The sequence below is a fragment of the Triticum dicoccoides genome, chromosome 2B (genome assembly GCF_002162155.2).
Source record: "Triticum dicoccoides isolate Atlit2015 ecotype Zavitan chromosome 2B, WEW_v2.0, whole genome shotgun sequence".
In the NCBI taxonomy this organism is placed as follows: domain Eukaryota; kingdom Viridiplantae; phylum Streptophyta; class Magnoliopsida; order Poales; family Poaceae; genus Triticum; species Triticum dicoccoides.
The window spans coordinates 29,819,969-29,834,812 of NC_041383.1; the positions used below are offsets into that span (position 1 = coordinate 29,819,969).

The window sequence follows — 14,844 nt, forward strand, 5'->3', positions numbered from 1 at the left end:
GCGCGGTCTCCGGCGCGCCGGCGGCGGTGGTGGTAGAGGCTTGGGGGCACCGGCGGTGGTGGGGTAGAGGAGAGGGTGGGGGTCTCCGGCGGTCTTGGAGGAGGTGAGGGCGCGCGCGGGCGGCAGTGGGGCGTGCAGCACAGGGGAGGGGAGAGAGGAAGGAGAAGAGAGTGAGGGGAGAAAGAAAGGAGGCGGGGGGTGGATGGAAAAAGTCCACGAGCATCCTGAGAGCTAGGGTTTCGGCTTATGTGGGCTTGGGGTGAGGACTACCGTTGGATCCGCGATTATCCGACGGTGTTCCATGCATGATCCGCGTGAAGCGCCAACGGACCAATCAAAATGCAGTACACACGAACGATGTTATGACCTTCTAAATAGGTCGTAGTTGACTAAAAAATTGGTCGTAGTTGACTAAAAATTCATTTTTATTTTTTCAAGCGCTCAAAATGAGTTTTTTTGTGAAGGGTCTACAATATATTTATTGCCAAATTGGACCAAATCAATTTTTTAAAATACCAGGCCATATTTAATGCATAAATGACCAAATGGTTGGGTGTGAAAAGCTTTGGTCCATCTCTGGTGAAAAAGACAAATTTTCGCCGATCCAGTAGGAAGCGGGTCAAATTTGAACTGCAGCTGCCTCATAGTTTGCTATTTATTTTTTACAAAAATCATTTCTAGGTAAATAAATACCTATTTAATCAGAGAAACATCAAAAGTTTTCCAAGATTCAACCACTAGCTAGGAACGGTCAAGCCCGCCGTTTTGACCGCATTTTGAGACGGGCATAAAAAATTCAAAAAAAACCAAAAAATTGAAAGACCTTCACATTGTGTCATTATATGTGACCAAGTTTCCAGGAAAAATAATAAACTTGTAATACAAGAATTATTTTAAAAAAAGTGTTCTCAGAAACGAGCTATCATGCGTGAAGATTCATGGCTTTGAAGCCAAAGAATCAATCTTATGGCAACATTCATGGCATGGTTTGTTCAAATGATCTCATATTGTGCACAAGGGGGCATCTTGGAATTCCAAACAATGTTGCCAAAGGGAGTTTTCCTTTTCTTTGTACGAAAAATTCATTTTCCATTTTTCGAGTGCCCGAAATGAGGTTTTTTTGTGAAGGACCTACAATAATTATTGCAAAATTGGACCAAATCAATTTTATAAAATACCAGGCTATATTTAATGCACAATTGACAAAATGGTTGGGTGTCAAAAGCTTTGGTCCATCTCTGGTGAAAAAGACAAATTTTCGACGATCCAGTTGGAAGCGGGTCAAATTTGAACTGCAGCTGCCTCGTAGTTTGCTATTTATTTTTCTCAAAAATCATTTCTTGGTAAATAAGTACCTATGTAATCAGAAAAACATTAAAAGTTTTTCAAGATTCAACCACTAGCTAGGAACAATCAAGCCCGCCATTTTGACAGCATTTTGAAACGGGCATAAAAAATTCAAAAAAAATCAAAAAATTGGAAAACCTTCGCATTGTGTCATTATATGTGACCAAGTTTCCAAGAAAAATAATAAACTTCTAATACGGAAATTATTTTTAAAAAGTGTTCTAAAAAATGAGCTGTCATGGGTGAAGATTCATGACTTTTAAGCCAAATGATCAATCTTATGGCCACATTCATGGCATAGTTTGTTCAAATGATCTCATATTGTGCACAAGGGTGCATTTTGGAATTCCAAATAATGTTGCCTAAGGGAGTTTTCACTTTCATTGCACAAAAGAGCCATTTTCCATTTTTCGAGTGCCCCAAATGAGGATTTTTTATGAAGGACCTACCAAATAATTCTTGCAAAATTGGACCAAATCATTTTTCTGAAATACTAGGCCATATTTAATGCACAATTGACCAAATGGTTGGGTGTAAAAAGTTTTGATCCACCTCTGGTGAAAGAGACAAATTCCCGCCGATTCAGTTAGAAGCGGGTCAAATTTGAACTACAGCTGCCTCATAGTTTGCTCTTTATTTTTTTCAAAAATCATTTCTAGACATGGGCTGGTCTCCCGGTCGCTGCATGTGCATGCATGCAGTGCTGAGACAAGTGTGAACACAGAGTAGGGAACTGAAAAACATGCATGTAGTCAACGGGAGTGGTGGGGGTGATGACTGAAAAATATCCCCTGGAATTGTCCGCTTCCGCTTTTCGTGTTGGCCCCCCAGTAGGGACCTTCCTTTAAAAAGGGTACGTGCAGTACTCGTGCTGGTCCCGAAATATCTATGCAGAACTGCATAGATCCTTCCGGCTTTGTACCAAAAGGTAATTATGATTGGGAAAGGGTGCACGGGTGTGTGATCCCATGAAAGGTACTTCTTGGAACGAGGGGGCATATTGATAAAACTGACACGTGTCCGGCAGCGCAGGTGAAAATCCTACAGAGGTGCGGGTGTAATAAAAGATTAATGAATGTGTGTGAGGGGCGGCAGAATTCGCGTCTATGGAATCCAAAAACCTGTGGTGGCTACGGGTTACTAGTTTTAAAACAATAGAATACAGTGCGGGGTGCAGTAAAAGCCTTCTTGAGTACGGTAGCTGGAACAGTGCTGGGGGGTGGGGGCGACTGCGGTTTTAACCTTGTCCGTGTTCTTCCACAGTGCTCACTTTTCCCCCATTGCATACACTGCGCCAGTATCCCCCTTGGAACTTTGCAAGGAGAAAGCTCCAAGCTGTAGACTCCAGATCTGAGCTTCTGCGGTGGACGCGGGGAGCTGTCTCTCTGGTAAGCTCTGATCTGCTTTGAGAATACTTTTTATTGTGACGCCGGTCTTGCTCCGGTCTCCGATTTATTGCTGGTCTTGCTCCCGCCGCCGCAAATTTAGTGATGAATCTGTCGGACCGGCTGTGATCTGGTTTTGTTGTTTTTTGCCGTCAGATGCTTGGTCGATCTAGCTTTGCATGCTTCCATACGTACCTCCCACCACAAATCTTCCTGATGTAGTTGCATGTGGTTTATTTGTTGCAGAAGATGGCTTGCCCCCCTAGAACTCCAAATCGAGCAAGATCCGCCGGCCGCCGGTGAGGAAGGCCAGCTAGAAGGAACAGCGGGTGGGGTAGCCAGGCGCTTGCAGTTGTCGATGCAGCGGCAAGGCAGCCCTCGTACAGATCCATGTTTGCAACTAATCCGTTTCTAGGGTTGAGCACTCTCTTCTACCATGCGGCCGAGCCAACTGGAATGGCTCGCTTGCTGACGAACAGATGCGCAGGGCCAATAGATCGTCCGTTCTTTGGCGAACTCTTGGGTAGGGTTGACACTAGCGGGCCGGTACTGACTTTACGTTTGCCAGATGGGCAAGTAAGGCCGATACGCGACCAAGATGGAGTTAGGATCTTGGGTTTGCGTGGGCATGGTAGGATAGTATCATTCAGTACATCTCTGCCTAGATCTACAACGGTGAAGAGAGTTAGATCACTGATTAGGCTAGGATGCAAAGGTGGTCTGAAGGTGGAAGATCTAGAGTACGCAATTAGCAAGATAGATCCGTGCTCCATGGACAAACATGATACAACTGCTTTTGTCGTTGCATGCAGCCTGCTTGGTGCATGTACTTTACTGGGCCCAAGACAATCAGTTTCGTCCATTCCTGATGAACTACTAGCCTTAGTTCAAGAGCCATGGGCAATAGGTGAGTACAACATGGCGCGATACTCCATAGACGTGCTCAGGATATCTGCAAATAGATATCCAGAGGGGGTGGCCAACGGAGCTGACCTGATTATCCTAGGTGGAAATCCATTGTTTCTACAGGTAATAAATCTACAGATGATGTACGTTTTTGTTTGGCATGCTGAGAGCCCATGTTGGACGTACTTCTGCATGTGCTAATGATTAGTGGTCCATATCCACATTGCAGCACTTTCAGTTCGACTGGGTGGACTATGGTCTTGCCAACTTAAGATCGAACCTGCTACCCAGAATTTGTGCACACACCCTTCCAATTGTTAGGGTGCTGATTCAACTTGAGAGGGAAAACCCAGGCTACTATAGAGTAATATATGTTTTGTCTAATTTTTGATGGCAAATGAGTTTGATTTTCTTGTGTGAAACTTATTGATGGATTTTGTCTTCCTTGTGTTTTGCAGACAAGGCCAGAAGGTTACATGGAGCAGCGTATGTGGAGGTGGCATCCTTTGATGGAAGCGATGGCACATCTGGTGAGTGAGCCTGGGTGATGAATTATAAATTTCGGAGGAAGATGATGTTGCTATTGACACATGCTGACATTACTGCAGCTGTTTGCTCCTTCGGCCATGAACAATGGAGGTGGTGTCGACAATGGAAATGCAGGCGCCTCTTCAAGTGACAGGAACCAAGAAGAAGCATCTCGTAACGAGAGTGAGCTGGGGGTTACAGTGCAAGGCGACGATGGAGTGCCCAGCAGAAATGTGTTGATGATAGAAGGTTCAGATAGAAATGGTGCATCCCTAGCCATCGCAGATATAGATGCACATCAGCTGATCAGCCCTGTTAACCATACCGAAGTGGGGGACAATGCTGGCACACTTATAGTTAGCATGCGTGATGCCACGGACCAGGCAATGAGTGAATCAGGTACCTCCCCAACACATAGGTTTCCAATTCAGTACGTATGCATGGTTATGACATGTTCTGTCATTTGTGGTAGGAAAAGTAGAATTTGAATTATATCTGATCACCTGAATGCAACAGGTGAAGACGATGAAAGCTACGACACTGCTTCAGAAGATGATCGACAGTTGGTTGCAGCAATAGGTAAAAACCAAATTCAGAACTAAATTCAGAAAATTACAAATTACTCCTTTCTGATCTAACAAACAGTGTTGTTGCCGCAGATGCCTCCCTTGCAGATCAGGCACGTGTAGCACGACTGCCGCCTGTGGTAATTGAGGAAGGAGGCTACGAAGCTCGTCAACGCAGCCGCATAGTGGAAATTGCAGCAGATGACCCTGGTAAACAGGTGATGGAGCCATGTATTGGCTTTGAGTCATCAGACAGTGATGAGGACATGCAAAGTCGGTATGAACGCATAGGCAGGAACCGGTTGAGAATCATGCATCACCAAGGTAATAGACCATCTGGTATAACTTGACCGCTGAAGTAAGGTTTCATACTTTTGACAGGACAAATCAATTATTTTTTTGCAGAGCAACGTGGGCGGGGAGTGGCGCCGGTTGAAATTCCATTGATGACCATGACAGGTAATGTTGGGAGTGCAAAATCATTAGGCCATATCCCTGGTTTAGAAACAGCATTACCCCTAGTCCCCATTGGAGCAGCACAAATTGGATCCCCTATTCACATTGAACTTGAAGCCGACCCAGTTATAACTGCTCACATAGTGGCATCAGGTAAAACAAGAAGTGCAATAATACATTGTACATTCATATTATTTCCCAAGGCACATCATTCTTATAGGGGAAACTAACCTGATTAAGATGTTGCTCATCGAACAGAAGGAATTGACATGGCTATGAATCAGAACGATGCTTTGGAAGATAGCCCAAGGACACCAGTGCATGCTATCGTTGATAGCGGTCTACCAGATTCAGATCCATATGTTCTCCCAGAGCAGAGGGAAAATGATTTCAGCACCCATGGAGCGCTGATTGCTAGATTCCTGCAAGCATCGTCCGATATCCAAGGTTAGAATGACCAAAAACAAAAAAAACTTGCCACTTCATCCATATGGTTGCTGACATTTTAGATGCCTACACATTTGAACAGCTGAAGGAGTGGCAATGGACTTAGATCGGCAAAACCGATATGGAAATGAAGGTGCAAGAGATGTGGGTGTTGTCGCTTCAGGACAAGCTAATGGAGATCGTGCTCTGACACCAGATAGTCCTAGTGGGGAATCATACGATGAAATGCTGGACATGCATCATGACAACCTACTTGATGATACAGCTGCAACGAGCATAGCCGATGGAATAGATGGTCTGTTTGCTTCGGCAGTACAAAATTTGTATGATGCAAATGGTAAAGTGCCTCAACTGGATCTGTGTGTTCAAGTACAAGTGTTATTGTGTTTTGACAAATATTATTTATTTATGACCTGTGATGCAGAGATGGAGGTCCCATTTATCGATTTGGTGACAAGTGTGCCCATAACCCACACCGGCAACATGTACTTCACACAGATTGATGAAACTGAAGTTGTTGATGAGCCATTTGTAGAGGAGTTCGTAGACCGCGTAACAAGCAGCGATCACAGTGCCGGTGATGCTCGAAACCAAGTGCCAGGTATCTGCAGTGCTTGCCAGGCGATTCTCTGTCCAGGCATGATTTCCAAAAAAGTAATAATTTGTTTTGCATGCTACACAGGTGAAGCTGAAGTTCATGCAACTCTGAACGGTGACGTAATCCCTGAATGCTTGAAATTTCAGACAAACATTAATGGTGAGCACTTTCGGTGGAAATTAGAACAGAGGCAATCTATACTGCATGTATGAGCACTGCCTAAAAAATTGTTGAAATTCGCAGGTGAGGAGTTCCTGGGATCCATGCCTGGAAGTGGTGGTAATGTGACTGAAAGCTTGAAATACCAGACTGTGGTAAATGGTAAGCACAGTAGCATGTGGAATGATAATTGCGTTGGCATAGTTTGGTGGAAATAACATGATGTTTCTATAGGGATTCGTTGTGTTGGGTCAACTCCACCTCGGGGTTTTGTTAGCATATCAGTGCCAGTCCCCATTGTTGAAGATCCAACTCAGTCTGATGAAGGTAGTAATTGTAATATTTGTTGCATACATATGATTGGGTATGCAACATGGGAAAAAAAGTGCAGCAGGCTGACAGATAGTTTGTGACATGTAATGCAGGTGTCAGAAACATATATGTGGCTTTGAACAACCCATCTGCTGCAGGAGGTAGGAGGCGTCACAAGAGAAGTGCAAACAGGGGGAGCAGGAGGTGTCGGCAGAGGATAAGACGCATTCCAAGGAGTAGGGAGCCATCACCTGTGGTGAGCTCAGATGAACATGACCTCCATGATAACAACCATGTGGAGAATCAAAACATGGATGCAGATGGTACTGCATCTCAAGTTGCCAGAAGTCAAAGTGCAAACAATCGCACGAGGCAGCAGACTAATGGAGTTCCAACACGGGGAACATCAGTGTTACAACATCCCGTAGGTCACGCCTTCCCAGGGGTTACAAGTGAGTAACAAAGCCAACAATAATTCTTTCATGACTTGTGCATGTGTTTCTGCTACCTGTATAACTGACTTAGTTGTGTGCGATTGTAGTTGCAGATGGGGGAGAGAGTTCAGTTGCAGCCACAAGAAGAGGTGGACAAGTTGCACAAGGTACCTATGATTTAATTAAGCATGGATTTGTGAAATAAAAACTTACACTAGTGCAAGGTGTGACTTGTTGTTCCCTGTGTACCACAGGGCCAACTGACGTGCCAACGCATACAACAGATGGCCAAAGGGAGGAAGCAAATATGGAGAATGCTGCCGGAGGTTCGCATCGTCTTTCCTTAACTCATATGCTCATGACACAAGTGCCCGTATGTCTGAGATAAATTAAGATAGTAAGATTGAAATGTTGTTTCAGCTGATGGTATTGGTGTTACAGTGGTTAGGGGGGCAGGCAATGCATCCAGCCGGATGGCCACCAATCTGAGTTTGAATGTGGGCATGGTGAGAACATTTTTCAATCCTGAAATGGGAGATAAATTCCCAGGAAAGGTCGGTCTGAAGCACGAAGAGCCTCTTGGTCGCAATATTGTGGATTTCTGGGACAGAATGCTAGGCAGCACTTCTAGAGATCGGAACAAGTAAGTTATGCTGTGATTCTGCATCCCTTATGTGGGCTTAATAGACATAGTAGATGCTTTGCTGATAAGTGCCTGCCCATGCGTGTGAAATACAGGAAGTGGTACAAGCATCTTGTGCCATACCTGGTGGTCCTTTCAGGAGAAGACTTTGTGAAGGAATTTGGACCAGGCGGGAGAGTTAGCTCAGTTGGGTGGGCAGCTGTGTCATGTATGCTGATCTACAAGGAAGGGAAAATGTATGGGACATGGCAGATCAGGTTCGGTCACATATTTGATCTTCGCTTTGTGGTAAGATCTGCAATCTCCATGGAGTCAAATTGTTTTCATTCGTCCCGCTACATGATAACTATATGTTGCGTGTTCTTGCAGCTGGCACTAATGTATAGGGGGGCCAGCTTGGACTTTGAATACATGAATACCATGATGAGTCCCAAAGCACTAGGTTACAGGCTTGACTGGACAAAGAAGGTAAAATGTGATGTCACAGTAATGGAAATGGTAAATTCCAGTGCTAGTATGTCTACTAATTACCATAACAACTTGCAACTGATGTTACCAATACCAATGATGAATAGCTGGTCGCTATATGTGGTGGATACGGAGGAGAAGACCTTGCTGGTGATGGACCCATGCGAGACATCATCACCAAAAGAAGTGATGAAGGCCAAGCACGAAGACAATGCAACCTTAATTCTGGAGGGTCTTCGTCGATGCATCCATGCAAATATCGCTGGGTGGTACGTCCCGTCTCAGGGGTGGAGGATCAGCTACAACACCGCCATGCATGAAAGTTGTGAGATGTATGTTGATATGACTGAACAGTTATGAATTTGCAACTGATGATAATTTTCCGTAACTAACCACGATTCCCACTACTGACTTGCAGTGAAGACAGCTGGCTACACATTATCAACTACATCAGGAATCACACTGGGTTGTACCTTCAGACTATACTCACACCGGTATGTGCCCTACTTTAGTCGACATAATATTTTGCTGTTGTCCTGGGATATCTAACTTATGAACTTAAATGGTCAGGGACGTCTGATGTACATGCATCAATCAATAGCATATGAGGTGATCTCCATGAGGGGAAACAGGGCTGAACTGCCAGACTTCATGCTGGAGAGGATATCCTGCCTTTCTAAGCTGAAGATGATGGATCTTATTTTGGGTGAAACGTATGTGAAGTTAACGACGTATGTGAAGTTAACGAGGGAATTGCTCCAGGCCTAATCATGTTTAGGTGTGTGCCGGGGGGAGGAAGTGTTAGTTGCCATCCCAGTCTGTGTGGTGTGGTGATGCTTGCAGGTTTCCCCGGTCGTTGTTATTCCGTGAGACTATATCCCCCTGAAATTTAGCTTGCATCCCACAGTGCTGGTGTGCAAGTGATCTGGGGCGGTGTTACCCAGTATGCTATGTTGAATGTGTATGAATTTGAACCTATTCGAATGCATTAGCGTGTGGCACTGCATCCATGTAAATTAGAGTGTATGCTCCCCATAGTATTTGTGCATGTCTATGCTTTCGTGGCACTACATTTGATTTGCAGTTGAAGATGGGAAGCAGTATGAAAACATGGTCCTATTGATAGTCCATGCGTGTGTGCATTCAGATCGGAGATTTTCATGGTTCACGAGTCAAACGAGCGGATTCCGTTTAGATAGACCACATACAACCTAAATAGAGTTTGTGTCCAGCTTCAGTTGCGTGGCCCTTGTACTGGAGTGAAGTGACTCCATGTAGTCTACTAGATCGTGAAGCATGTGGCGAATGTTATCGGATATCAAACTAATGAGATAAGCTGTCGGTAAAGTAGATCCATCGAGATGGTTCCGAGGGTGTGCCGGCATCGCGGTGAAAAACTATGGAAGTTGATATTGAACGGTTGGTCCCATAGAACCAATATATGAATATTACTACATGGAGTACTGAGGATACATGTTCCTAACTTGGACTGGAAACAAATGGTTCAAGATCTTAGAACAAGTGCAAAAGCTTGGCACGTAGGAAGGGTCGTACATACAGCTACATTTATTCATGGGTTTGGACGATCATAACTCAAGTGGAGTCGAAAGGAGAGTCTGATGGAACGAGGACATGCCAAAGTGCGTCTCCTGCAACTGCAAGTGATGAAAAGTTGCCCTGGAGCTTCATGCACTGGTGTACTGCTTCCCGATTCACTTTCCTATGTTGTGTTGTGCAACAACGCCAGCGTGTACTAGTGAGTTGAAATGTGAGGTAAAGTAGGGTGGAGTTAAAAGAGGAACCTTACCTTCGTGATGGGCAACTTGAGCTTTCCCCCATCAAATTGGCGAGCAATATGGATGATGCAAGCACCAGTTTCATCTCTAGCACATACATAAGAAAAAAGAACAGTTGTGATGGGAGTATGCATTTGGCGGCAGTGGCCGATGAGAAAAATGAACAAACACGGACAGTAGTATGTTGATGAATTACCGAGTAACTATGTTGTCACTGACTGGCATGAACTTCACAGTCCAACCATCTTTGCTTGTTGGCCATCCAGCATAGTATTCATTAAGGCAGTGGAACAGAGCATAGTGAAGCTTCCAGGCAATTATCTCATCTTGCTGCTGTGTCGGAGGCTGTGGGCATTGCCTGGTGTATAAAGAATCGATGACGGTGATGAACCGTTTGATCATGTCCCAGAAAACCACCATCCAACCTTCAGGCCTGGGCACGGGAGTGAAGAACTAACAGAGGCCAAAATAATGTATCAGAAAAATGACACACAAATGCACATGCACTCTGGATGCAAAAGCAAAGCAGAACTAGCGGATTGGACCTACCAGCTGTGATGATGTAATATCATACTTCAGATCATTAGCACATAGCTGGTTCTGAATCGACTTTGTGTGCAGATAATCGAAATCCGATAAGACAAAAGTCTGCATTGAACGAGAAGATGCTGTCACACTTGTGATGTAATGTGTGTACCAAGGCGACTTTCACAAAAAAAACTGACCGAGAACTCAGGTTCAATTGGGTGCCTCCATGAGAGATACGGTAATTCCTTATCAGCTTCCTGGTCCACCTGAGTATAACGACAGATGATGATGGACATGAGCTCATGATCGATTGCCGCATCCCCGACCAGCTGTTCTTTCAATGTGACCCTTGATATGCGTATGAACCGAGGTTTCTCATGAACAAGAAAGTTCCTGCCGTAGACAACAACAAACAGAACAAAAAAGTCAGCTTGGTACACCAATTTCAAGACAATACAATGATGATCAGATCATGCTGGTACCTTGACAGGTGATGAGCTGATGACGTGGCAAAGAACTCAACTAAAAGGTCCGTAACCGCTGGCGTTGGCGGGTAAGGGACAACACCCCTTGTCCAGGGGTCAGTCTGGAAACCAGGCCTATAGACATATTTGCGTCCTGGGAGTCCATTCGTCCTCTCCCCAAATACAGTGGTGCTCCCATCATCCGGGAGGTCAATGAACAACTCAGAAATCTGTTGCAGCACATGTTTAACAAAGCATTCAATTTGATCTCTGAGAATTATCATAGTCGATTCGGCAGTCCGCTGCCTCTTTTCCTGCTGGTGAGATGTTGATTCATCACGCCTCCTCCTTACCGTGGGGTTGCCATCTGACAAATTTGTACAGGGTGTCATGGTTCTAAAAGGGTTTATATTCACACACATTGGTCAGTACCTAGAAAAAAAAAATGAAATTACCGGAGCATGCCGACATATCAAGTCTCACTCAAGAAATTTTAGGACCTGCAGGAGTCCTCAGCACCTCCACTCCTGATAACAAATACATCAAGTGAGTTTTCAAGCCTGAGGATACCAGCGAAAAAATCAAACCGCTCAACTAAAAAGAAGGACTGGTTGGTATATCAACAGCTCTAGCTGGGCAATCAGTAAAGCCCCTAGCTATGCAGCATATGCACCTTGTGCTGAGTGCATCCATGAGTTTATCGACAAACTTGATCATGTCAGCCTGGATATTAGCACGGGCTGTATTTATTTTGCGCTGGCACCGGGCATTCTGCTCCCTCAACAAAATAGATATAAGATGCGATGCCTGGTACATGACACATATCAGATCAAATTAGCATCGCCGAACATCAACTTGGAGAACATGAAAAGATGACAAAAAAAACGACTCACCATGCTAGGGTACCGCCTTTGTAGATGCTGCGCAAAATCAATTGGCCCAAGGGCGCGAAGAGGTGTTCGCACATCCAGATTGGGAGCAACCGACGAAGATGATTCATTCACTCCCATTGCCACTGCTGCCGTATCATCACCAATACATACGTCGTCATTGCCAACGCCTGCTCCTTGGATGTTGATTTCAGGATCGCATTCTGGATGCTTCCGTCGAGTATAGCACACGTCATCGTCACGGCGGAACTGAAGATTTTGAAAACTAGGGCCGTGAGCACACAAACAGAATTTAAAAAATAGAAAACGAGAAAGTTGGGTGCTGCGATCTTATGGAGTCATCACCTTACAGTTGTAAAATGACAGGACGCTGGTGCCAATGTCAGTTGACATAGTTATCATATTTTTCATGGTTGCTTTGTCAAAGTCACTTATCCGAGGGAGGACATCATGCTTCTTGTTGAACATCCCTAAATCAACATTGTCGAGGAAAAAAACCTACAAACATAAAGAATTGGGAATGAGAGACAGCGTGTTGCGTCAAGGAACATACTCCACTGGATTGTATTACAGAAACTAACCTGTTACCACAAGTGGCAACCAACCAAATTAGTAGACATGTTGCCTGCCATCATGTCATTCTTTAGCCGACGGACTGCCTCCATCAGACACTCAAGAACATACTCGCACCAGTTGAACTGTGATATACTTTCCGTATCAGCAAGTGCACCACAATATTCTATCGTGCCATAGTCATGTTTGGTTGTTGGCGCCAAAACATGACCCATTACGAAAATGACGAATGCAATCTGAAAGCAATCCTTCTCAAGCTTGCTAGATGATTCACTTATGTCCCTGAGAAGGAATTGCTCTGCTGCCTCGAGACTGTGCGCCCCTGTCTTGTCCATCCCAAGTGTGTTTTTTATGTACTGTATGGCCTCAGGGTTTATAAAACCATCACGGCCTCGTACATTCCGGTGACCGCATGGGATTCCGAAAACCTTGTGCACATCATCTGCCCAAAACTTCAGAATCTTCGTGCCTGACAGTATAATAGCATGGCGCTTAACACTGACTTTACTCATTACCCATGCACTGAATTTAAGGTTCATTTTCAGTATGGCAGGGAGCTTCAGCATACCACCAAACCCTATTTCAGTTACCAACCACCTCTTGTAATCATCAAATGATTGAATTACTTCAACAGCTCTCTTAACTGAAATTCTAGAAGTTGGCGTCGGTGGCGCCTGTCCTTCAACCCCGCCACCCGATTGTCCGGCTCGGTGTGGTAGAACTCCTTCAGGGTGTTCATCCCCATCGCAGCTGGCCATGTCAGACATGATTGCAGCCTGCACAAAAAAATCGTATGCTTACCATAAAAAAACAGCAGAAATCATGCAATCTTTTTGCTAAAAATAATGCAGGTTGTACGCTAAACACACGGCTGTACATCCAGTGCTAAAGTACAACCTTCAGAAATAAGGGGCAGACGCATGTGCGTCCTGTTCGGCGGGGACAAATTCGGTCAAAGCTTTTGGGGCTGATTCCTACGATCCGGAAGGAGATCCGGGCTGAATCTACAATACAACTCCACCCATGTAGAACGCTAAATCATGGCGAGATTTCCGCAAGCAAACACTAGATTCCTCAGATCTAATCCATACCCAACAAATGATAAAAACAGATAATCGCCCCGGGCGACATGATAGAAGCTGGCGATGGGAGTTAATCTAAGTGCATACCGGGCGTACTTGACCAGCCGCAGCTCAGGGAGTCCGCCGAGATCCACGGTGATTCTTTGCCGGAGGCGAGCAGGGGCATGAGAAGCTACTGGAGACAAGTGTGGAACAAGCAGCCAGCTGCACAGGACAGAAGCCGATAATGAGATAAGGCCGAAGTTTGGTGCGGCCGATTTATTGCGGGGCAGTGGTAGGTTGGAAGGCAGGCTGTACATAGATAACGTGGTTAACAAAAAATATTCTCTAGATCGGATACTTCATTAATGGCCGCATGCAATATTACATAGTTCTAGTACACACCACACCATACAGATAATTGGAATCCCCCTGTCAGCAGACCGCAGCAACCAAAAATCAAGGATTGCGACCAACATAAACACGACGAGGACCTGCCAAAACAGAGTGGAGTTGTGGACATGACTGAGTCCAAGGTTGGAGGAAACAAATCATCTTCCTTTGCTCTCGCCGTAGAGGGACCCTACCCTCTCGCCTTGGATCGAAAGGCGCCGCCGACGGACATGAGAGACGCTCTCCCTAGAGCAGGAGAGATGTCGACCTCGAGTCCTGGAACAGGCACAGAGCACACCTCCTAGGACATAAGCACACCTGGTCTGACACACCGGCGCAACCAAGGACCCCTGGAAGACAGGGGAAAGCCACCGGGAGCAGTCACTAAAGAACGAGCAGCAAGGACATCAGGAGAGGCCGCAGAGCGACGAGGGCGAACCAGACCTCCCCACAGCCACCTGAGAACCATAGCCGCCCAAAACTCCACCTTTGTCGCCCCTCACCCGAACGCACGCTCCCCAGGCGGCACCTCCAAGGAGGACACGACGCGCAGCGCGCCGTCACCGCCCAATCCAAGAAGGATTTTGGGCTTTCACCCGGGAGGGGAACGGGGGTGGATTGGGATGGGACCTCGGCTGCATCTCCAACGAGGAAGGGCGGCGTTGCCGCCGGGCCGGACCAGCCGACCGATGGTTTCCCACGGTCCCAAAACCACACCACCAGGCACCCATCCACGCCTATCCGGCGACCAAAGCTGCTGAAACCGGCGAGGGTGAGGAGCCAAAGGGAAGGGGAGCCGAACCTCAGAGCTGGTGAGGAGGGGGGTCTCCACGCCACAACCACCACTCGCCGTCGTCCCACCACCCGCGTGGTCGGGAACACCGGCCAGG

General features: G+C 45.9%; 2 protein-coding genes and 1 long non-coding RNA gene across 8 annotated transcripts; 2 read left to right on the forward strand and 1 right to left on the reverse strand.

Annotated features, from left to right (window-relative positions):
* The first annotated feature begins 3,650 nt into the window (after window positions 1–3,650).
* Window positions 3,651–4,425, forward strand: LOC119360316. The gene is made up of 5 exons (XM_037626007.1): window positions 3,651–3,761; window positions 3,868–4,002; window positions 4,097–4,168; window positions 4,247–4,360; window positions 4,396–4,425. The coding sequence occupies exons 1-5, from the start codon at window positions 3,651–3,653 to the stop codon at window positions 4,423–4,425; spliced, it is 462 nt and encodes a 153-aa protein (XP_037481904.1).
* Window positions 4,424–4,930, forward strand: LOC119361943. Its single transcript, XR_005173033.1, has 3 exons — window positions 4,424–4,565; window positions 4,683–4,745; window positions 4,826–4,930. It is a non-coding gene; the product is annotated as an uncharacterized LOC119361943 (long non-coding RNA).
* LOC119361940 lies at window positions 4,567–13,847 on the reverse strand. 6 transcript variants are annotated; one of them, XR_005173029.1, is made up of 13 exons: window positions 13,670–13,847; window positions 12,509–13,276; window positions 12,273–12,425; window positions 11,931–12,176; window positions 11,711–11,844; window positions 11,493–11,564; window positions 11,056–11,404; window positions 10,771–10,966; window positions 10,595–10,693; window positions 10,242–10,498; window positions 10,057–10,132; window positions 5,420–5,610; window positions 4,567–5,320 (listed from the first exon to the last, which is right to left on the reverse strand). XR_005173029.1 is itself a non-coding variant. In XM_037627113.1 (12 exons), exons 6-12 carry the CDS (start codon window positions 11,506–11,508, stop codon window positions 5,539–5,541), a joined length of 1,065 nt encoding a protein of 354 aa, XP_037483010.1. In that variant the 5' UTR covers window positions 11,509–11,564; window positions 11,711–11,844; window positions 11,931–12,176; window positions 12,273–12,425; window positions 12,509–13,276; window positions 13,670–13,847; the 3' UTR covers window positions 4,567–5,538. The 6 variants fall into 6 exon arrangements, 2 of the variants coding, with proteins under 2 accessions (XP_037483010.1, XP_037483011.1); XR_005173032.1 differs by adding an exon at window positions 8,393–8,548 and having other exon boundaries at window positions 4,567–5,610; XR_005173031.1 differs by adding an exon at window positions 8,344–8,548 and having other exon boundaries at window positions 4,567–5,610.
* Window positions 13,848–14,844: the final 997 nt, after the last annotated feature.

Coding starts and splice junctions, on each gene's coding strand:
- LOC119361940 (XM_037627113.1), bottom strand. Junction 10,694..10,770: donor CAATTGAACCTGAGTTCTCG/GTCAGTTTTTTT, acceptor CGTTCAATGCAG/ACTTTTGTCTTATCGGATTT. Junction 5,611..10,056: donor TCAAGTTGCCCATCACGAAG/GTAAGGTTCCTC, acceptor CGATGCTTGCAG/GAATCTAGCAATCAGCGCTC.
- LOC119360316 (XM_037626007.1), top strand. CDS start 3,651: ATGGCGCGATACTCCATAGACGTGCTCAGGATATCTGCAAATAGATAT. Junction 3,762..3,867: donor GAAATCCATTGTTTCTACAG/GTAATAAATCTA, acceptor TCCACATTGCAG/CACTTTCAGTTCGACTGGGT. Junction 4,361..4,395: donor GTAACGAGAGTGAGCTGGGG/GTTACAGTGCAA, acceptor AGTGCCCAGCAG/AAATGTGTTGATGATAGAAG.